The 21,723-nt window shown below is 58.2% G+C and overlaps 2 protein-coding genes across 6 annotated transcripts; one reads left to right on the plus strand and one right to left on the minus strand.

Annotated features, from left to right (window-relative positions):
• The first annotated feature begins 274 nt into the window (after positions 1–274).
• Positions 275–14,168, plus strand: IFFO1 (intermediate filament family orphan 1). 5 transcript variants are annotated; one of them, XM_070410809.1, is made up of 9 exons: positions 275–1,050; positions 4,942–5,002; positions 5,147–5,242; positions 6,041–6,181; positions 7,068–7,225; positions 7,327–7,447; positions 7,744–7,839; positions 12,304–12,434; positions 13,129–14,168. In XM_070410809.1, exons 1-9 carry the CDS (start codon positions 275–277, stop codon positions 13,235–13,237), a joined length of 1,689 nt encoding a protein of 562 aa, XP_070266910.1. In that variant the 3' UTR covers positions 13,238–14,168. The 5 variants fall into 5 exon arrangements, with proteins under 5 accessions (XP_070266910.1, XP_070266911.1, XP_070266912.1 ...); XM_070410810.1 differs by lacking the exons at positions 7,068–7,225; positions 7,327–7,447; XM_070410811.1 differs by lacking the exons at positions 7,068–7,225; positions 7,327–7,447 and having other exon boundaries at positions 7,750–7,839.
• Positions 14,169–14,735: 567 nt separating this feature from the next.
• On the minus strand, positions 14,736–19,215 carry GAPDH (glyceraldehyde-3-phosphate dehydrogenase). The gene is made up of 12 exons (XM_070410814.1): positions 19,177–19,215; positions 18,898–18,938; positions 16,838–16,937; positions 16,649–16,755; positions 16,445–16,535; positions 16,183–16,298; positions 16,004–16,085; positions 15,653–15,804; positions 15,493–15,571; positions 15,308–15,391; positions 15,130–15,227; positions 14,736–15,025 (listed from the first exon to the last, which is right to left on the minus strand). Exons 2-12 carry the CDS (start codon positions 18,918–18,920, stop codon positions 14,956–14,958), a joined length of 1,002 nt encoding a protein of 333 aa, XP_070266915.1. The 5' UTR covers positions 18,921–18,938; positions 19,177–19,215; the 3' UTR covers positions 14,736–14,955.
• Positions 19,216–21,723: the final 2,508 nt, after the last annotated feature.

The raw sequence follows: 21,723 nt of genomic DNA on the forward strand, positions 1-21,723 counted from the left end.
GGGCACAGACGGGTCTGGCGCTCAGAGAAGCGCTGGCTCGTGCGGTGCTCAGCTCTGGGCTCTGCCTCAGACCCTCAAAAGTTGAGGTGCCAACCTCACATTGAGCCTTTCATTGGCTTCCTCTGCGCCCTCCCCCGCCCCCCTGACCTCTGCCCTTTCTGCCGAGCCGTTTGATTGGCTGTCCTGCATACCCCGGGCGCCTCATTGGCTCTTCTCCTTTGCCCCGCATCCCTGCCCCTGCACCGGGCTCCATCTCCCAGCAGAAGGCGCAGCCATGAATCCGTTATTCGGGCCCAACCTCTTCCTCCTACAGCAGGAGCAGCAGGGCCTGGCCGGGCCGCCGGGGGACCCTCTGGGAGGCGACCGCTTCGCGGGGGGTGGGGACGCGTCCCCGTCGCCGCGCGCCCCTCCGGGCCCGGCTGCCTACTCGCCGCCCGGGCCGGGCCCCGCGCCCCCCGCCGCCATGGCCCTCCGCAACGACCTGGGCTCCAACATCAACGTGCTCAAGACCCTGAACCTCCGCTTCCGCTGCTTCCTGGCCAAGGTGCACGAGCTGGAGCGCCGCAACCGGCTGCTGGAGAAGCAGCTGCAGCAGGCGCTGGAGGAGGGCAAGCAGGGCCGGCGGGGCCCGGCGCGCCGCGACCAGGCCGTGCAGACCGGCTTCGTCAGCCCCATCCGGCCCCTGGGGCTGCCCCTGGGCGCCCGGCCGGCCGCCGTCTGCACCCCGTCGGCGCGGGTGCTGGGCTCGCCCGCGCGCTCGCCCGCCGGCCCCCTCGCGCCCGCCGCCGCCGCCTGCCACTCCTCGCCCTCCGCCTCCACCTCCGCCGCCTTCTCCTCGTCGGCCCGCTTCATGCCCGGCACCATCTGGTCCTTCTCCCACGCCCGCCGGCTCGGCCCGGGACTGGAGCCCATGCTGGTGCAGGGGCCTGGCCTGTCGTGGGTGCACCCCGACGGGGTGGGCGTCCAGATCGACACCATCACCCCCGAGATCCGCGCCCTCTACAACGTGCTGGCCAAGGTGAAGCGCGAGCGGGACGAGTACAAGCGGAGGTAGGGATGGGGACCTGCCGGCGGGGGCTGGCTTAGGGTCCTGCCGCACTCGGGCAGGGCGAGGTGCGGGGAGGAGGGCAGCTGGGGCCCCGGAACCAGGGAGGACTAGCACCAGAGTAAGTTGCTGTGTTAAGCTCGGGAGTGGCTGGGTGGCATTGGCTCCCGGAAGACGATCCACAGAGAATGCAGAAGTCAGACCCGTGACAAGAAGGAGCCCGGGAGCGGGATACTGAGGGGAGTTCATCAATTGCTTCTGACTTGTCTGTCTGTCTGTCTCCTCTAGGCTGCAGTGTTTGGAGGAGGGTGTAGCTGGGGTTTCGTGAGGTGTGACAGGGACAGGGGTCTGCGAAGTCACATCTGGGGTACTGCTTATCCCCATCAGTCTCAGCCTTCGGGTGGTTTTGTGATATAAGCTCCACACACTGATGGAAAGTAAGAGGCAGCAGTTTCAGTTGGGAGTCTAATGTGAAATTAGAAGGGAGTGGCCAGGGAGGGCTGCCCGGTGCGGTGGGTGATCCTGCCACTGCCCAGAGCTTCCCAAGCAGTGCTGGGAGTGGAGGCTGGGTCCCTGCGCTGGTTTAAAGGCTCAGGGACAGCAGAGCATTGCTTGGAGGAGGTCAAAAATATGGGGCAAGAAGGAGTCATGGGAGCTCCCTAGGGAAAGGGGAGGGAGTGGTAGTTGTAGGGCTAGTGGGAGATGAGGAATCTGAAAGTGCAGAGCCAGGGCGGAGGCACAGAGAACAGTCAGCAGAGGAGCCGGGAGGAGAAAGTTGGGAACGTGGACACTCCCTGTGAATATATGGCAGCTGGGGGCAGCTGAAGGCAGGCTCCGTACCTTCTGAGGATGAAGATTTGGCTTTTTGCGGGGAACCTGGCAGGGTAGCACAAAAGGCCAGGTGAAGGGATGCCATGCTAGAGCACTGGCTGTGTGCCAAGTGGCTGCCCTAGAGGGTTGATTAGCAGGCTGTTGGGACAGGAGCACCAGGGCAGCCAGCCTGATGCCATGGTCAAGGAGGAAGGTGACTGACTTTGGTTTGGGGCCTTCAGGTGTAACCTCCTAATTAGCTACTCTGACCCCTAGTGGGCAGGCCCGGGAACTACCCTTGCAGCTGAGTAGCAGAGATTTGTCTGGTGGGGATTGGCTGAATGTTCTGGGAAGTTACCCAGGGACGACCTTCAGGCATCTGTAACCTGCTGGAGTCTAGCTGATGACAGATCAGCATGCTTTCTGAGGCTGAGTTTTGTCCTCATACTGGCTTCCTTAGTTGTGGGCCATGTTATGAGTGTCTTTAGGAATCCCGGTTATCCTAAAGTCATCATTCAGATGCCGCCCAGACCCAGTCCCAGCCCGAGTTCATTAACACAGTGAGCAGTGCAACACGGACAGTTCTGGAATCCATCTACAACCACAGGAACAACTGCTGTTCTTAGGGCCATTTTTTTTTTAACTGAAAGAGTGTCTGTCCTTGGTCCAGCTGTCCAGGCAGCAAAGAGTTATTCCTTGGGGACTGATGAGCTCATCACTCTGCAGCAGGCTGCTGTGCAGAGGGCCCCGCAGCTTAGCTGTATGGTACTGACACTGCCAGTTACTCATCCTTCCCCCCCAGATCCCCTGCCCTCATTCTGTTCTCTTTATAGCAACACTGTGGCTCCTGTCTGTAGCCCGCAAGGCCTGGCCAGAGCTTGAACATTGAACTGGGAGGGAGCTGGAGCCTCCTGGGCTCTACTTTCAGTTCCCCTTCCTTGTGTGACCTTGGGGGGGCGGGGAGGGGGGTGGTTCTCTTTCCTGGCCTCAGTTTTCCCCGGACAGGAATGGCCCCCGCTTCCTCACTTGACTCAGGGATACCGTTTATCTGGAAGAGAGGTGGTTGGTAAACAGAACACACAGAAATTGCTCAAATCCTACATATTAAGGAAACGTCCTTAGGACAGATTTGAACGGAGGTCAAAATGAACCTATTTGTGGAAAAGTCTGACTGGAGTGTAAATAGAATTCTAGTGAGCTTCCACGATTTCTTTTTTTTTTTTTTTTTTTACCCTGTACGATTTTATTAACCCTAATCCTTACATAACTTCCTTACTTAAGTTTCCACCTGAATTTGTTGAATTTGTTATCAAACAATGCTTCCCCCCCTTCCTGATGCATGGTGTCCAGGGTTAATGTCCCTTTGTCAGTCTTGCCTTCTTCCTCCAGGGACTCATGGACTCCAGGGGCCCGAGGGTACCACTTCCCAAGCCTTTATGTTATAGATGAAGAAAACAAGGCCAGGAAAGATAAGGATCTTGTATAAGACAATATATAAGGGGAAGGACTTGGGCAGCGGGGAACCAAAAAGGCTGTGCTCTGTCTGGGCTGCACGCTGAGCCAGCAGGGTGGTGGCCGGGCTGGCTGCCTTCTCCCTGCCCAGCTGGGAGGGGCAGCTTTGGTGATGTAGAAGTTATTCTTAGGAATACTGCAGTGCGGATGTGAGTGCGGAACATGAGAGCCAGGCGCGACTGGATGGGGAGCCGGGGAACAGTGTGACAGGGAGATGGGAAAAAGGTGGAGGGAGGGGAAGGAAGGATTGAATCCCATGGCTACAGAATACGTTCTCTCGGGTTTTCATTTTCTTACTGTCCCCTTTGCTACTCCCTAACCACCTTTCTTATACTGAGGTTTCTGTCGGTGCAGTTCCCCTCCTTTCTCAGACTGGAAGAAGTCTTCCCAGAATGTGGCAAGGCCCTAGCCGGTTTGGCTCAGTGGACAGAATATCGGCCTGAGGACTGAAGGGTCCTGGGTTCTATTCCTGTCAAGGGCACATGCTGGGATTGCAGGCTCAGTCCCTGGTGGGGATGGGGGGTGTGCAGGAGGCAGCCAATCAATGATTTCCTCTCATCATTGATGTTTCTATCTCTCTCTTCCTCTCCCTTCCTCTTTGAAATCAATAAAAATATATTAAAGAACGTGGCAAGAAGGGATAGGCTATGTGAGTGGGGTCCGAGAAGTCCCGCTATTCCAGTCAGCCTTGTAGGGTGCGGTGTTGCCCCCACCGCCAGCCTTCCGTCTCAGAGATGTAGCGGACCAGGCGCTGGCTTCCCGGGGACCACCCTGTGTGAGAAGCCTGGTCCCGGACAGAGACCCTGCCTGTGGCGAGAGTGTTTGTCGCCTCTGGTGGTCTGAGTCTCCGCATCCTGCACCCAGGAGATGCCACCTGTGGTATCACCCACTAACTCACGAGACACTTTCGTACTCCAGGTTCCCCTCCCTCTGGGTTTGGGTGCTTAGTAGCCCCAGTCTCCTGCTTTCCACTGTCACCTCCCCCCAGCTCACTTAGCGGGGACTGGGTGGGCAGTTTCTCGGGCGTGCGGGGATGGACCGAGTGTCTCCTCTGTTGACGCGGTGTGTGTCCTGCAGCTGCTTTTACAGGGTTAAATGGTCCCGTGCGAGGCAGGGCAGCAGGCTAGAGGAGCTCTGTTCTGGTGCAGGCAGGAGGCGGGAGACCGGATCTGTGCCGCTGAAGGTGGGAGACTGGGCCGGGTGGGCCTGTGGTCTGGTGTGGGCAGGACGTGGGGGATGAGGCCAGCGGACAGCTGGTTGGGCCGGGGCCTGAATGGGACGGGCGTGTGAAGGACCAGAGCAACTGCAGTTGCTCTTAGATATAATCACTGGTGTGTGGCCTGGAGGTGCCGGGAAGGCAGCTGGTGCACTCGGCTTTGGCCAGGAAGCGTGGAGCCGCCCGACAGCTGCAGCCGGCCACCGCCCTGCCCGCCAGGCATTCCTGTCCACAGCTCCTCCTCATCTAGGGAACCAGACCCAGGGGCTGAGGCCTGAGCCAGACACGTGGGGAGCAGGGAGCTAGGGGCAGGGAGGGACTCCGTCCCTATGCTCTTGCCTTCTTCCCTGTCTGCCAGGTGGGAAGAGGAGTACACGGTGCGGATGCAGCTGCAAGAGCGAGTGCATGAGCTCCAGGAGGTGAGGGCGCCCCACCGCCTGGGCCTCCCTCAGTCCCCCCCTGTGCCCCTTGGTCCTGGAGCCGCTCCTGGTCCCTCCTTCCTTATCTTGACCTTCCTCCCACACTGGCAGTCCCACTGACGCCAGGGTTTCTGTTGGCCGTAGGAAGCCCAGGAGGCTGACGCCTGCCAGGAGGAGCTGGCGCTGAAGGTGCAGCAGTTGAAAGCTGAGCTAGTGGTCTTCAAAGGGCTTATGAGCAACGTGAGTGCAGCCAGCACACCCCTCACACTCTTCCCCGGCGGGCTTATCACCAGGCTGTCCAACCAGGCTGCCGAAGCCAGGCCAGCAGCCCTGCTAGGTGTGGCCTGTTGGTTTCCGCTCCACCACCCCTCCCCCCACTTTGCTCTGCTTCCGTTTTTTCCTTTGCCACCCGGGGGGAAAAAGAAGGAACACAGCCCCTGTGTTGGAGAGGCAGCACGCCTGCCTCCATCACCGTCACCGTCACCGTCACCAAGCTTGTTCTGCAGGAAGTTAAGAGCAAGGGCCCCAGCACTGCCCCTCGCCAGCAGTGTGGCCGCGGGCGAATTCCTCAGCCACCCTGCCTCCCTCCTCACTGGAGGGGAAATAAAGGCGTGTGCTTTGCAGCACGAGGATGACATAACGTTGAGGACAGGGCTAGCACATACTTGGCGCCAAATAAGTGTTAGCTGTTGTTATCCTTCTGCACTGGCTCTCCACTCTCCTAACGCCCAGTAGTCTCTTTCTCTCTGGGAACATAAGTGCCAAGAGGGACCCCCCACATGTCCCAGGCTCTGGGCCACGCCCTCCAGGGGTCCCCCATCCGGCAGGGAGCCAGTTGCAGGAGAAGTCAGTGCCTGGGCCGAGTGTGTGTGGAGGGCACCCAGAGGGACGCGTGCTGCTGGAGGAGTTGGGGATGGCTTCGTGCGGGAGGCGGTGGTGACGTGTGACCAGACGGATGAGGAGGATCTTGCCAGGGCCCATTGGCCCTTGTGTGGCATGCGGGTTGCCTCCTCACCGTTCCCCGCGTTCCCTGGACAGAACCTGACTGAGCTGGACACGAAGATCCAGGAGAAGGCCATGAAGGTAGACATGGACATCTGCCGCCGCATCGACATCACCGCCAAGCTCTGCGACGTGGCTCAGCAGCGCAACTGTGAGGACATGATCCAGATGTTCCAGGTGAGGGCCGAGGGCGGGCCTCCACCCGGCCCCGCCCACACCTCCGTGCCCACCCGGGGGCCTCAGGGGAGGGTTGGGCAGGCGAAGAGCCTTCCCTCATTGCTGCCCATTCTCCTCCTCGGGGGACGCATCCTGGCACCCAGGGGCCCCCGGGGGACTGGCTGGGGGGCCAGGAGCAGCCTTTGGAAGCTGTCTCTAACCCGTCTCTCCCCTCTCTCCTCTGTCTGCCTCCTCTCCTTTCTCTTCCTCTCATCTTCTCTGGCTTTCCCCACAGAAGAAACTGGTTAGTTTTGCTCTCACGCAGCTTATTAACGTCCCAGTCCCTGTTTCTAAATCACCCAGGCCTTGGCCATCGGTCCTGACCTGCTGGGCTTCTCCGCGCAGACTTCTCCCCTTTCAGTGTCCCCGCCCTCCCCCCCTTTCTCTCTTTTCCTCTCTGCCTCCTCTCTCTCTCTCTCCCTTCTTCCGGCTTCCAGATCTGGATATGCGGCTTAGGTTCTCCTTTGTGAACACTGTATCCTCCTCCTTGCAACCTACAACTTGCTTTTTTTGTTCAGTCATTTCATTAGAAAGACCTTTTTTTTAGGAAAAAAATCCTCATTAGCCATTGTGCACATCCTCACGTGGTCACAACAAGCCCTGTCCGCCTCCCCTCACCGCTGTTTTCCGTGTTTCCTGTTTCCCCCTCGGTCGCAGCCCTGTGCCTGTCATGTCTGTGTGCCTGTCCCTTGGTGACTGGTGTCCTGTTCCTGTCATTGTAACTGTGTCTTCTCTCTCTCTGTCCGCTCCCCCGCCCCCCCCGCTGGTCCCGCTTCTCCTCCCACCGCCCTTTCCCCTCATGCACCCGGCCTCGGCTCTGTAGTCTCTGCACTTGTCTCCCATTAAGGTCCCATCCATGGGGGGGCGGAAGCGGGAGCGCAAGGCTGCCACCGAGGAGGACCCCTCCCTGTCGGAGAGTGACGGGCCCCGCCAGCCCCAGGGGGATGAGGAGGAGAGCACAGCCCTCAGCATCAACGAGGAGATGCAGCGCATGCTCAACCAGCTGTGAGTCCCGCAGGCCCCACAGGTCCCCAGCCCCCACAACCCCCGCAGCCCCCCAGCCCGAGGCCAGAGCCCCCCCTGACACACGGGCTCCCTGTCTCTAGGAGGGAGTATGATTTTGAGGACGACTGTGACAGCCTGACTTGGGAGGAGACTGAGGAGACCCTGCTGCTGTGGGAGGATTTCTCAGGCTATGCCATGGCAGCGGCAGAGGCCCAGGGAGAGGTAACCTCCCCTCCCGGCCTCAGGGCCCCCCAGTCCTGCCCCTGCAGCTCACTGCCATCTCCCCTCCCTCCCTGCCTTCCGCCTCTCCTCGCTCTGCTTCCCCTCTGTGGCCATCATCCTTCACCTGCTTCTCCCCCTCTTCTTTACCCTTTTCCTTTTTCATGACTGTTGGTTTCCTTTAACCTGACTTTCTCTCTCTCCCCCTCCTTGGCCCTGTGAAATGAACCCCCCTCCCGCCCGGTCCCATCCCTTCCCTTTGCTCCCCCCCCCCACCCTTGCTTCCCTTTCTTCTCCAGCAACAGGAAGACAGTTTGGAGAAGGTGATTAAAGATACCGAGTCCCTGTTCAAAACCCGGGAGAAAGAGTATCAGGAAACCATTGACCAGATAGAGGTAAGGATGCGAGTGGAGGCCGAGCAGCGCAGGTTCCTCGTGGGTGTGGGCGGGGCTGCAGGTAGCGGGGTCCCATCCTGCGAACCCAGACACCAGGCCTCTCTTCCCTTTGGGGGGAGGTGTGAGCGCCCAGCTGTTGAACCTTTGGTGGGTACTTAAGACCTCAGGAGGGAGGCAGACAGATGGGTTCAAGTCTCAGCTCTCTCACTTGTTACTACTCCAACTTTCAACAGCCTTCTTAGTCTCTCTAAGCCTGTTTCTGTATTTGTAAAACTAGAGGCCCGGTGCATGAAAATTCATGCACGGGAGGTGGGGGTCCCTCAGCCGGGCCTGCCCCCACTCACAGTCTGGGAGCCCTCAGGGGCGGGAGGTGACCCGGCGATCAGGGGAAGGCAATGCCCCATCACACCTCTGCTGCTGCCACTGCCGGCAGCGCAAGCCTCGGCCGGCCCTAGTTACCTGTGCCTCGAGCTGGCCCTGGGCGGCTGGGGGGCTGAGGGGACTGGGGGACTCCGGAGGCAGGCATGTGCCTGCCACCCTGGTGGGGCTGTGAGGACTGGGCACTGCCATCTTTGAGGGTGTGACAGTCAATTAGCATATTCCCTCCTTATTGGCTGTGGGTGCCGCCATCTTTGGGACAGCATGAGGGTCAATTAGCATATTCCCTCCTTATTGGCTGTGGGCGCTGCCATCTTTGGGACAGCGTGAGGGTCAATTAGCATATCCCCTCTTTATTAGATAGGATAGGAATCTTAATAATACCCCCCTCATAGGGTTGCTCAAAGATGAAATGAAATAACACACCTTGGAGCACAGGGCAGTGTCACTCTGCTAGGAAGCACACTCTGTGGTAGTTAGTATTGGTCAGGGGAACCCACTCAGGTGGGCTTGACTTGGCCCCTTCTTCAGCTCAGCCTTTGAGCTAAAGGAGGGATCTCTATTCGTACTCCCCGGCCTCGAGGAGCCTTCTAGAGGTGGCAGGGGAGCTGGTGCTTTCACTTAAACTCTAGGCCAGGAGGGGCTCCAGGAAGGACTTGGGGCACCTGGGAGGGAGGGGATTGTGGGGAGCGGAGGCTGAGGTGATGCCCGTGAGCCTCCTGCCCGGGTGAGGGGTCCTTTCTGAGCACCCGACGTGGGGATGAGGCCGGGGATGAGGCTGGCGTACTCTGACGTGGGGATGAGGCCGGGGATGAGGCCGGCGGACTCTGATGTGGGGATGAGGCCGGCAGACTCTGATGTGGGGATGAGGCCGGGGATGAGGCCAGCGGACTTCCGTAATTCTCCACCTCTTCAAGCCCATGTGGCATGTTGATGCTCTTATCACCTCACACCAAATGGTCCTGCTCCTCTAAGCGAAACCTGCTTTTGTTTTTTGCCCAGGCAGACAAATGCTAAGGGTTTTTAGTTTTTGTTTTTAAATATATTTTTATTGATTTCAGAGAGGACGGGAGGGAAGAGAGAGAGAGAAACATCAACGATGAAAGGGAATCATTGATTGGCTGCCTCCTGCACACCCCCTACTGGGGACCGAGCCCGCAACCCGGGCAGGTGCCCTTGACCAGAATTGAACCTGGGACTCTTGAGTCCACAGGCTGATGCTCCGGCTAGGGCTGCTAAGTGTTTTTAGTTTCATTTTAAGCCTCACGTGATGATTTCAGAGAGAGAAGGGGGAGAGAGAGAGACATTGATGTGAGAGAGAAACATCGATCGGTTGCCTCTTGTATGCACCCTGACCAGCACAACCACCTGAGCCCCGGCCGGCGGGGCTGTGCTAAGGCTCACAGCCACAGCGGGGTGTATGCTGCCAGCCCAGGGGATGCAGAGAACTGGCGTTCACTTTCCCCTTTACACTCTCTCTGTCGCCTCCTCCTTCTCTGCCTGACTCCCTCCCCTGCTCTCCCTCCCCGTTGTGAGTGTGGGTTTAAGGTGTGATGTTCTCACTGCACCTTCACCAGCAGGGGCCTCGGAGCAGTGGGCTGGGCTGCTTCCTGCCTGCTTCTTCCCCTGGGCCAGAGGGGCTTAGTTTACAACCTGATGTGAAAAGAAGGAAATGAAAACCCTAAATGGAAACATGCTTTTGAAGATGTTGTTGAGTCACCGATTCCTCCGCTCTCCCAGCTCTCCCAGGGGGATGCCATCAGGGGATGTTAGGGAGTCAGGGAGTCGGAATGGTGGCTTTGTTTGCAGTGTTGCTCCTGGTGATCCACCTGGGCCACCCCAGGTCCCTTTATCTGTGACCTTTGATCTCTCAGGGTCCGTGAGATGGAGGCAGGTCCCATTATTGGATGGTCAAGCCGGGGCCCAGGGTGGAGGGTGGGAAAGAGTTCTTGCTCCCTCCCCTCCTTCCTTCTCCCCACGTGTTCCCAGCCTTAGCCCAGCCCTCGGCTTTCCCAGGAGCCGGAGTCTCCTAAACTGGGCTCATCTCTGTTTGAATTGTGTGAATTACGGGGGACATGCAGACATGTAGAGACAACAGGTGGCAGTCCTAGCCTTGTATTGTGATAGAATATATATTGGTGATACAATATACAGGTGGGCAAAAGTGGGTTTACAGTTGTGAGTACGAGAAACAGTTTATTCTTGTGTTGTTACTGTATTACCTTCCATAGAATGACTGTAAACCTGCTTTTGCCCACGCCCTAAAGAGAGCGGGCGGATCCTACCCCTCCCTGGCTGGAGCAGGCGGCACGTCCTGCTCTGGCTCTCGGGACCCCAGCTGGAACCCCAGCTGGAACCCCAGCTCTGGAACCAAGGCTGCTCCAGCCACACCCACCAGGCCATCCTCTCATCCAGGTCACCGTCCTGACCATCTCTTGCATCGGCCTGTGACCCACTTACTTCTTCGAGTTCCCGCCCTCTGTCCAGCTCAGATTAGTTATGGGTAGTTTCCTCTGCCCGGTCACATTATTCACGGCTGCGTTCCTGCCCTTTCTCTTTGCTCTCAGGCAGTCAAGCAAATGACCTCCAGGCAGTTTCTTTCTGCCTTGCTTCAGGCCCTGCCCTTTGTACCCCAAACAAAGAGGCAGCTGATTGTCTCTGGCCCAGATCTCTTGCGCCTCTGCACCACCTCTCAGCTCTGACTGTGGCGCAGAATTGGACTCTGAGAGGGAGGCCGTATTTCTTGGACTTGGAGCCCCACGCTTTTTCACATGTAACATTTCTTCCATTGGGATACATTTTATACCAGCAGGCCATTCAGTATTGGCAACAGGTCTTTCTGTTAGTCCCCGAAATGGCTTAAAAGTGAGAAAATAAAGTAAAAATGGCCCTGGCTGGTGGCTCAGTTGGTTAGAGCCATGTCCCAATACCCTAAGGTTGCAGGTTTGATCCCTGGTCAGGGCACATACAGAAATCAACCAATGAGTGCATAAGTAAGAACAACAACTGGATCTCTCTCTCTCTCTCTCAAATCAATAAGTAAAATAAAATAAAAATCTCAGGGGAGGATAAAAGTAAATAAATAAATAGAAAAGAATGAGAAAATGGATGGTAAGAGAATTGAACCCTTTTCACCAGTGTGGACAGGTGTCCTCTATGCAGAAGTCTTGTAGATACTTCACAGTTAATTCATTTCCCATCCAAGCACCTGCCCTGCACCTGAGGAGATGAGGAAGGCTGTGGCCCGGCCCTTACAGGAGTTCCGATTTAGTGAGGGACACAGGCAGCGTTGTGGGGAGTGAGGGATGAGCCAGGCCATGCAGGAACCCCAGGCGGAGAGTAAGGCCACTTACAGATAGTCCCCTCCCGCCCAAGGAACTTCCCTCCTCTCCCTCCTGCCGGGTGAACATTCTGTCCTCAGGCTCTCGCATTCCTCTGCAGGCAAAGACTGCCTGGAAAACTAGAAGGAACGACAGTATATTTATTGAGTGCCTTCCGCCTTGATCAAATTTATTTTTATTTTAAAATATATTTTTATTGATTTCAGAGAAGGGAGAGGGAGAGATAGAATCATCAATGATGAGAGAGAATCATTGATCGGCTGCCTCTTGCACGCCCCCCACAAGGGATTGAGCCCGCAACCTGGGAATGGAACCGTGACCTCCTGATTCATAGGTTGATGCTCAACCACTGAGCCATGTTGGCTGGGTCTGATTTATTTATATTTTTTAATATTTTTATTGATTTCAGAGAGGAAGGAAGCGGGAGAGAGAGATAGAAACATCCATGATGAGAGAGCATCATTGATTGGCTGCCTCCCGCAAGTCCCCCACTGGGCATTGAGCCCACAACCCGGGCATGTGTCCTTGACTGGAATCGACCCTGGGACCTTTCAGTTCGCAGGCTGATGCTCTACCCACTGGGCCAAACCGTCCAGGGCTGATTTATTTTTAAATCTGAGCCCTCAGCTAAGCTGCCTGGACCCTCTACCCCGTGGTGCTCTTGGCGCGTTTGCCTCCTGGGGGTTGGGAGCAGGGTCCCTGCTGCCCTGACGGCCCTGCCTGTCCCTGCCTATCCCGGCCACAGCTGGAGCTCGCCACGGCCAAGAACGACATGAACCGGCACCTGCATGAGTACATGGAGATGTGCAGCATGAAGCGGGGCCTGGACGTGCAGATGGAGACCTGCCGCCGGCTCATCACCCAGTCTGGGGACCGGTGAGGGCCTCCCCCAGAGCGTAGGGCGCTCCCACCTTCCTCATGCTTCCTCCGAGGGCCCATGCCGGGAGGACGCGTGGACGGAGCTCCTTGGCGGGCAAGCCCTAAAGACCCTCACAGTGACTCACATCTGGCCGTGGGCGCTCAGTGGAGGTCATTGGGTATGTGGCCCAGTGGATGTCCATTTGTGGCTGGGCAGCTGAAACCTCCCAGTGCCGCCCACTCTGATGGTTCCCTGGTGAGAGGCAGCTAAAAACTGACCAGGAACAGAAGGGGTGCGAGGTAGATTTTTACCGAGAGTCAAGGCCATCTTTGTGCATTTGACCATGTCAGTAACACCACAACAAAAAAGGAAAAAAGTCATGAAAGTTCTACAAACAGACAGAAAGTGGAGGCCACCCAGTCAGTGCACTCGGCCCAGGTGGCATCTTTTACTTCAAGTATTTCTGAACCCTGAGCCTCCCCAAGTCCTCAAGATAAAGAAGGGACGGCTCCCCCATTGGTCCCCTCCCCACTCCCTCGCCTGGCACCCACCCTCTCCGTGGTCCTCCCGCCCTGGCCGAGATGCCATTCACCAGAGAACGAGGCCGAGGGGGGAGTGTCAGCCTCACCAGGGTCCTGCCTGCCGAGGGGGCAGTGCCAGCCTCACCAGGGTCCTGCCTGCCCCAAGGTGACAACTGGTGTTCTTTTCTAGAAAGTCTCCTGCTTTCCCTGCGGTCCCGCTTAGCGACCCGCCGCCGCCGCCGCCTAGCGAGACTGAGGACTCCGATCGAGATGTCTCATCTGATAGCTCCCTGAGATAGGGACCTGCCTCTGGTCCCCCCATGGGAACGCACCTCTTCGCATCTCCTCGCAGAGTCTGGGTTCGCAGAAGGGAACTGCCTTTGTCGGGGCTGCACCAAGTCTGGCCCCGGGACAGGGCCGCTCCTCCCTCGGGCTTCCTCCCTCGGTCCGGGGCCTCTCCAGGTTCTAGGGTCTGGAGCAAGGCTTGGCCTGCCCTTCCCAGGCGACTCCTGCCACAGCTGGGGCTCTCCTGACCTCATGCGTGGGCGCCGGCTCCTCCCCATCTTTAAAATGCTGCCAGTGCGTCTGTGGCCCCGCAACTGCTCCATTGAATAAGGAATGTGATAGTCAGATCCCCCCACCCCTGTGGCCTAGCGCCAGCTCACGTCTGATTCTGTCCTGGTGCTAACTGGCCCAGGCACTGGTACGAGTGGGTCAGGCTGGACGTCCCGGGCATGTGCAACACAGGCAGTGGGAGAGGGGGCCCTCCGTGTGGAGGGCAGGGCGAGAAGTCCTCCCTCCGTTGTCCACGTGCTCCGGTCACCTGCCTGTGGACTGTAAGGACGTGGCATGGCCCCTCCCTCATGGAAATGCCATTTTGAAGGGGTCTCTGTGCCCCTTGTGCAGTGGCTTCTGGGTCTGACTGGGTGCAGTGTCATGGAGATTGGAAGCTCTGGTCTCCCAGTCACTGCTGAGTGACAGAAAGGTGAAGCTACAGATGTGTGTGTGCACAGGTGTGTGCGTGCTCAGGGTCTCGGTGTCAAGGCTCCGAGGATGTGCCTCCTCCGCGTCTGTCACAGAGTCCGACAGGCCGAGGAAGATGTCCGCACTTGGAAAACCTCGGGGAAACTGGGGAGACGGGATTGAGGCCTTAGCTAACTGCCGGGAGCTGTGCCGAGCTGACATGTGAATGGAATCTTTATTAAGAATGAAACTGGAGTATTTATTGAATGCCTGGCGTCACTGACTGAATCCTTTCTGGTGGTAGCCGCACAATCCTGGGAGGTATGTGCTAGTTTCATCTCCATTTCACCAACAGCGGGTGCAAAGGCACCTGATGGTTATTATTCTAAGTAACTTGCCCTAAGTAAGCCTCACGTGGCCAACCAGGGTCTCCCAGGTGGCAGGCACTGTGTCCCACGTGCCTCACCCACGCTTCCCCGATTTAATCAAGGGTCCTTACTGTGTATCAGGTGAGGTTCTAACAGATCGGGCTGGAGTATGGCGAGGAAAAGGTCTGGTCCTCGAAGTGGGGGTGCTGGACACAGCACCCAGAGGCCTTGGAGGGGAACAGCCAGAGAGAATAGATGTCCCTCCCCAGCGACGCCCGGGCACACACTTGGTAAGGGGGTGAAGGATGCTTCGGTCACACCAGCTCTCAGTCCACCACCGAGGATGTGCCTGGTTGGGGTGAGCAAGGCCCTTTGCTACTCTCAACAAGAGCTGTTTCACCTGAGTACCAGCCTCGTTTCCTTCCCCTTCACCCTAGACCCTGAAATAAGATAAATATGCAAAGAGTTGGCTGGGTACAGTGAACTTTATTGATGGTGCACGACAAAGCAGGGCTCCCTAGGCCCCTCCCCTTCTCCAGGGGGTCTGGGATGGAAATGGTGGTCAGGAGATTCTCAGTGTGTGGTCAGGAGATTCTCAGTGTGTCAGGGGTTCGATCTGGGGCAGGGACTCCCCACCAGCGGAGGGCCTCTCTTCCTCTCGCTGGGGCTGGTGGTCCAGGGGACTCTTACTCCTTGGAGGCCATGTGGACCATAAGGTCCACCACCCTGTTGCTGTAGCCGAATTCATTGTCATACCTGGAAGGGGAGGAGGGTGAGGTGTTATTTTTCCGAGCCAGGCACTAGAGGGCGCCAGACCCATAATCAGTTTTTCGAGCATTGTCCCGCCCCCAGCCACATACCAGGAAACAAGCTTGACAAAGTGGTCATTGAGGGCGATGCCAGCCCCAGCATCAAAGGTGGAGGAGTGGGTGTCACTGTTAAAGTCGCAGGAGACCACCTGAGGAAAGAAGGCCACGTATGGGAACCCAGTCTTGGTCAGCGGGGCTGTGGACCCCAAGCTCCCTGCCCCATCAGTACCTGGTCCTCAGTGTAGCCCAGGATGCCCTTGAGGGGGCCCTCTGATGCCTGCTTCACTACCTTCTTGATATCATCGTATTTGGCCTAACAAGGTGAAAAAACGATACGGTTATTCAGGTTCCAACATTGCCACCATTCTACCGGAGACCAGCCCCCAGCCCAAAGCTGCTCCAACCCACACTTACAGCTTTCTCCAGGCGGCAGGTCAGATCCACCACCGACACATTGGGGGTGGGGACACGGAAGGCCATGCCGGTGAGCTTCCTGTAGGCACAGGGATGTGGGGTCAGTACCAGCTCCTGGTTCCCCCAGACTCCAGTCCAGAAAAGCAGCAAAAAGTCTCACCCATTCAGCTCAGGGATGACCTTGCCCACAGCCTTGGCAGCGCCAGTAGAAGCAGGGATGATGTTCTGGGCAGCCCCTCGGCCATCACGCCACAGCTTCCCAGAGGGGCCATCCACGGTCTTCTGGGTGGCGGTGATGGCGTGGACTGTGGTCTGGAAACATGGAGGACAGAGTGAGGGCCCTGCATAGTGTTCACCACCCACCCTTCCACCTCCCTCCTCAACTTTAGGAGAAATAAAGGGATATAGTGACCCGAGCTAATGCCCAGCCCAGGGCTGTGTTGGAGGAGGAGGAAGGAACCAATCCTGGGTGAGAAGTGAATGTGCTGAGGTCCCTTTCTCCCTCACTTACCATGAGTCCCTCCACGATGCCAAAGTTGTCATGGATGACCTTGGCCAGGGGGGCCAAGCAATTGGTGGTGCAGGAGGCATTGCTGAAAAGAGGCAGGCCAGTCAGGGGCAAAGGTGACCCTCCTCTAACCGCAGCATTCACTACCCAACCACGTCTCCACGCCCTTCTGCCATGCTCACCTGACAATCTTGAGGGAGTTGTCATACTTGTCATGGTTCACACCCATCACAAACATGGGGGCATCCGCAGAAGGGGCAGAGATGATGACCCTCTTGGCTCCGCCCTTCAAGTGAGCCTGCAGCAGAGGCGGCGTTACAAGGGGCTGCATATCCAGCAGCCTCTGCTTCCCACTGTACCTTTCTCGGTCTAAGAGAGCTTACCCCCGCCCCCGCCCCGTCTTCTTATGATGCCAACTCTATCTGTAGCCTCCCTGCCACTCACCCCAGCCTTCTCCATGGTAGTGAAGACACCGGTGGACTCCACAACATACTCGGCACCAGCATCACCCCATTTGATGTTGGCGGGATCTCGCCTACAAGGGCAGACGAGACAAAGCTCAGGGACATGAGTACCATGTACCCAAGGTGGTCACCCCATCCTAGCACCTCCCCGGAAGCAAACTTATTACTGTTCTTCCACACTCACTCCTGGAAGATGGAGATGGACTTCCCGTTGATGACCAGCTTCCCGTTCTCAGCCTTGACTGTGCCCTTGAACTTGCCGTGAGTAGAGTCATACTGGAACATGTAGACCTGGAGGGGCAAGCGCGGGCTTCAAGGAGCTGCACATCCATCAGCCTCTGCTTCCCACCCCAGCCGTAAAGGCAACACTCACCATGTAGTTGAGGTCAATGAAGGGGTCATTGATGGCGACAATATCCACTTTGCCAGAGTTAAAAGCAGCCCTGGTGACCAGGCGCCCAATGCGGCCAAATCTGAGGGATGAAGAGGTGAGAAGGCATGAGGAGGAGGTACTGGAGAATTCTGTGTCTAAGTTGCCCGTGGCCCACTCGTCCTCTTTCAAAAGGAAGATAGTGCTTTTCCTGCCACCAGAAAGCCCCAGAAGGTCTAATTTATCTTCCTCCAGCAATCCTGCCAGCCACCCTGACCCCTCAGCATGGCCACAAAGTACAGTGGGGCCTTGACTTACGAGTTTAATTCATTCCGAGACCGAGCTTAACTCAAATTACAGTGGGGCCTTGACTTACAAGTGTCCCGACTAACGAATTTTTTGAGATACCAGCTGTCTCTCCTCCGATTTTTTGCATTGAGTTGACAGAGTAATTTGAGTTAATGAGCTCTTTAACGAGCTCCTTAACGAGCTCGGTCTCGGAAGGAATTAAACTCGTAAGTCAAGGCCCCACTGTAAAGGCTTTTCTATCTTGTCCAAGAGGTGATTAGGCCCCCAAACTTGCCCAACCCCTAGTCCTCTGAAATAAATGTTTTTGAATGTTCAGAGTATCTTTAATTTCTATTTCTCTTCATTGTTTAAAGTCTTACAAATGTCCTCCCCCCATGGACACCCCCCTCCCCGCCAGGCAATGAAATCTTGCGAGCAACAGTGCAGGGCCCTCCTACTGCCACCCCCACTCTCTGCGCCCTGGCAATGCTTGCTCCTATCTGTCCAGCTTCAGGCCACACCCCTATGGAGCAAAGACCTGTATACTCAGCATCACCAAGCTCAAAGGGCAAGAGTAAAGGTCGGAAGTTAACTGGATGGGGGGGAAGCCCACCTCTTCTCTAAGCCCCTCCTACAAAAGGGAGGAGCTGTTTCAACCCCCAGGAACCGGGTTCTAGTTGCTAAGCTACCTGTCCTTCCTAGCTCTTGCAGAAATCAGGCAGTAGGAGCAACAGATGTGTATATGCCGGGAAGGAGGTGAGATAGCAGCAGCCAGGCCCCCAGCGCAGAAAGGTCAGGTGCTATATTTAACCCCAGATTGGGGTAGTCCGGATCTGGTTTCCGGAAGATGGAATGGGGAGAAGGGCAGGGTTCCCAAGGCTCTCAGACACCCAATCCTCCCGGTGACCTTTACAGCCTGGTCCTTAGGGTTGTGTGCGCTCCAGGCGTGGGCGAGAGGAGTTTGGAGGGGAGCTGGTGTGGAGAGGGGCTGGCGCTACAAGGAGCCATTTTATGGCGGAAAATTTCTAGCTACCATGACTCAGCTGCCCTCGCATGGCTCTAAGCCACAGCTACCACACCTCCCCCGAAAAAGAGAAAAAGGGACACAAAAGGCTCCCCAAACCACGTTTCTGATTCGCCAGAGAATCAGCTGGGCCAAGCACCCTCTCCAAGGGCACCTCTGGGGGCAGGTCAAGGATGGTTTAGGGCGAATGTGGTCCGAGTGCTGAGGTCCAGCTCTTTGGAGAGCAGCTCGGGAAAGCCTTGCCTCATCAGGTTTACCGAATAAAGGCGGCTCCACCCCAACGAGGCAGGAGGGTTAGTCATCGCCAGGGAGGGAGCAGGACTGGAGGTAAGGGAGGTTTCCTAACGGCGATTCATTCATTTCCTTCCCAGTTGCAACATGGCGGCGAGGTGACCGCAGAGGAGCCCGCCCGGCTGCGAGCTGCGCCTGCTGCATCCCCACTGCGCGGCCAGGTGGGGCCAAGGAGGGGGGAGGGGGCTTCCTCCCAGCACGTGACCCCACAGGGCGCGAAAGGAGAGAAAGAAACCCCAGCGAGGGGGCTAAGGGAATAGTCCAAAGCCCAAACTGGAGGGCTCTCCTGCTCATCTGGGGCGGAGGTGGTGCAACCAATGGGAAGTGGGGGACGGAGGTCCTCTGAGGTCGAGCTTTGACCTTGAGCTCTCCTTGGGGGTGGGGGGCCCCGACCATCCCCCACGTCCCCCAGCGCTTGCAGAGGCTCAGGCAGGGCAGGACCTGCTGCGCCCTCACTCACCCGTTCACTCCGACCTTCACCATCGTGTCTCAGGGTTGTGGCTGCTGGAAGGAGGGTGAGCATCAGGGCGCGGGCGCGAGCGGGTCCCTTCTCCCGTCTCCCCCTCCCCCTCCCTAGCCACCATCCTCTCCCTGCGCCTCGGCACGTCCCCCTCGGCCATCGCACCGAGGCGCACCCCCTGCACCCCGGGGCGCCCCCACCCCGCCGCTGCGCCCCGGCCCGCGCGCAGCCCCTTTGGAATGTCCCCGGCCCTGGCGGCGCCCGCCGGCTTGTCTTTACCTGGCACAGCGAGGAGGAGAGGCTGTCTGACGCACAGGGGAGCAGAGAGCGCTCGGGGGAGGCTGCAGCCGCAATTTATAGGAAGCAGGCGTGGCGGGGGCGGGGGTGACGCGGGCCGCCTCCCCTCCCGCCGCTCGCCCAGTCCCAGCCCAAGGGCGCAGAGGCCTGAGCTACGTGCGCCCGTAAAATCTCGAGTAGCCGGGCCCCTCTTTTTCTTTTGGGCCCGCCGGGTTCTTCGCACGTGCACGCCTCGCGCGTGTGGGCTGGGGACGGAGGGGGAGGGGACCGAGCGCGGCCCCCGGGAGGAGGTGATGGTGATGGAACCGAGGACGTGCCTGTGGGCTCGCGGAGACGGCGGCCTCGGGGACGGAGCCCTGGGGCGGCCCGAGTCCACCCGGGGGCGAGGGCGTCCAGGTGGCAGCGCGGATGGAACCGCAGGGCTGGGAGCCGGTGGGATGGGGACTTGGATGGAGCCGGGGCGGCTGCTGGCTGCACGCGGCCACCCCGTCCCCTTTCTCTCAAAGGCGAGAGCGCGAGGGCTGAGGAACTTCTCGAGGCTCTTCGGTAGTGACACAGGAACAGCCGAGGAGAGGGCCGGGAGGGGCCCCTGCGCCCGCCGCGGGGCCCTCTCCCAGCCCCCCTTCCCCTCCGCGTCCCCTGGCTCCGGGCCTGTCTGGGCCGGGGGCCTGGCCTGGGCGCTGAGCTGCGGGGCCGGAAGGGAAGGTTGCGGGGGAGGCATCAGCGCTGAAGGTCACGCTGCCCTGCAGCCCGGGCAGCAGGGAGACCTGATCACTGGGGCAGACACGCCGCCCTGTGTGCACCAGCGGCTCTCCCCCCCGGCCTGGCCCGGCCGAGGGCGGAGGGACCACTGCTTAGGGGCCACCCACAAGGTCGCTCCTGGGAAACCGGAGGGCTGTGCCGCCGGGAGACAATGCCCCTTTCACCCACTCCAGCCCGGGGCAGAGAGCGGGACGTGCGGGCGGAAGTCCCTCCCCGTCCTGGGACGTGCTGACCAGCCCGCAGCCAGGGGCTCTCCTTCCCTGGCGGTGCCCGGCCATGGTGGGGGCAGGGTGAGGAGTCTGGAAGAGGGGGAAGATGGGGAGGTCCTGGGCACCTGGCGGCAACAGGTAGGGGAAGGGAGCCCAGTGGGTCAGTAGCCCAGGCTGTGCCAGGTTTGGGCTGAAGATGGAGGGCTGGTTCTGAGCACTTGAGAGGAAGGAGGGTTTAGAAGGGGGTGGGGTAAATGGACATTGCCCATCAACAGGTGTGGGGGGGACCGGATCTGGGTCCTCTTTGCTGGCCCAGCATAACCTGACACCAGCCCCCTTTTCTAACTAAAAGCCCGGATCTAAGTTTAGCTGGTGATAACCTTTGCTTAAAAGGCAGAGAGCATGCTGTCCTGCACCCCAGACTCCAGCCCCAGCTCCTTCCCTTTCTGGGATTGCCCGCCCTCCAGGCAAGCCAAGGCTGTGTCCAGGCAGCCATCAGCATGGGTGGTGCCCAGGCTTTTCATGACCAGATCAGGGCCAGGGGGCATCCAATGCTGAGAGGAGGTGGGAAGCCCACACTGCAGAGTGGGCTGGGTGGTGGAGATGCAGCTGCTACTGCTCTGCCAGGACCCATCAACCCTTCCTGACAGGGGCTTTAGGAGGCCCTCCTTGCTCCTGCACTGCCCAAAGCATGTGTCCGAGGTACTGGCTTCCCCCGCTGCCTCCATTTTTTATTACTGTCTCCTGTTAAAAAACACACAAAGGGAGCTCAGTGCCTCCGTGCCCACTGACGCAGTCTGTTGTCATGACAGCAAGCTCAGCCTCCATTTCCAGGTGACTCAGCAGATAATTGGGGAGGTAGAAGGGGTGACAGGCTTCAGGTGGCTGCACACTAGCAACATCTGCACCCTAGGGGCTGACTTCCTGCAGACCCCGTACCATGGGGAGGAGTTCCAGGTACACAGACACTGTTTCAAGATTGTCTAAGCTGGAGGGGATGTGACCTGACCTTCCATCAGCCAGGCCAGGCACCTGTCTTTAGATAGGACTAGGGAGCACAAGTGGGGGTGGGGCCAGGACACAGAGGAAGCCACCTTTGGCCTAGAGTAGGGTTTTTCAAGCTCAGCACTATTGATTGACATTTGGGAGCAAACAATTCTTTGTGAGGTCTGTCCTGTACGTTGTAGGGTATTTAGCATCGCCCCTGGCCTCTGCCCACTAGATGCTGACGGCACCCCTCCCCTCTAGCTGGTGATAACAAAAAAGGTCTCCACACATTGCCAGATGCCTGCTAGAGGGCAAAAAATCACCCTCAGGTTAAGAAGCACAGAGCTGGAGACTGGACACTGCACGCTCTGCACAGTGGAGCAATGTGGTCACTTGTGCAGGTGGGAGGCTGAGAAGGGAAGAGGAGGCACTGAGGAGCATGAGTTATCAGACCTTGAGGTGGGCCCCGTACCCCTGGGCTCATCTCTCTTTCTGGATCAATAACACTACCTGCTGCCTGCATCTGGGCTAATGTGAAAGATGAAACAAAGACACGCTTAGGAAAAATGTC

This window comes from Myotis yumanensis, unplaced genomic scaffold (assembly GCF_028538775.1).
Source record: "Myotis yumanensis isolate MYYU_CA2020_CCGP unplaced genomic scaffold, mMyoYum1.0.hap1 SCAF_3, whole genome shotgun sequence".
NCBI classification, from domain to species: Eukaryota; Metazoa; Chordata; class Mammalia; order Chiroptera; family Vespertilionidae; genus Myotis; species Myotis yumanensis.

Bases quoted from the DNA above. Each gene is read 5' to 3' on its own strand.
- IFFO1 (XM_070410809.1), top strand. From the start codon at position 275: ATGAATCCGTTATTCGGGCCCAACCTCTTCCTCCTACAGCAGGAGCAG. The intron at 7,840-12,303 runs GTAAGGATGCGA...TCCCGGCCACAG, and splicing joins AAACCATTGACCAGATAGAG to CTGGAGCTCGCCACGGCCAA. The intron at 12,435-13,128 runs GTGAGGGCCTCC...GTTCTTTTCTAG, and splicing joins ATCACCCAGTCTGGGGACCG to AAAGTCTCCTGCTTTCCCTG.
- GAPDH (XM_070410814.1), bottom strand. From the start codon at position 18,920: ATGGTGAAGGTCGGAGTGAACGG. The intron at 15,572-15,652 runs GTGAGACTTTTT...CTGTGCCTACAG, and splicing joins GTCATCCCTGAGCTGAATGG to GAAGCTCACCGGCATGGCCT. The intron at 15,026-15,129 runs GTATGTGGCTGG...CTCCCCTTCCAG, and splicing joins TTTGTCAAGCTTGTTTCCTG to GTATGACAATGAATTCGGCT.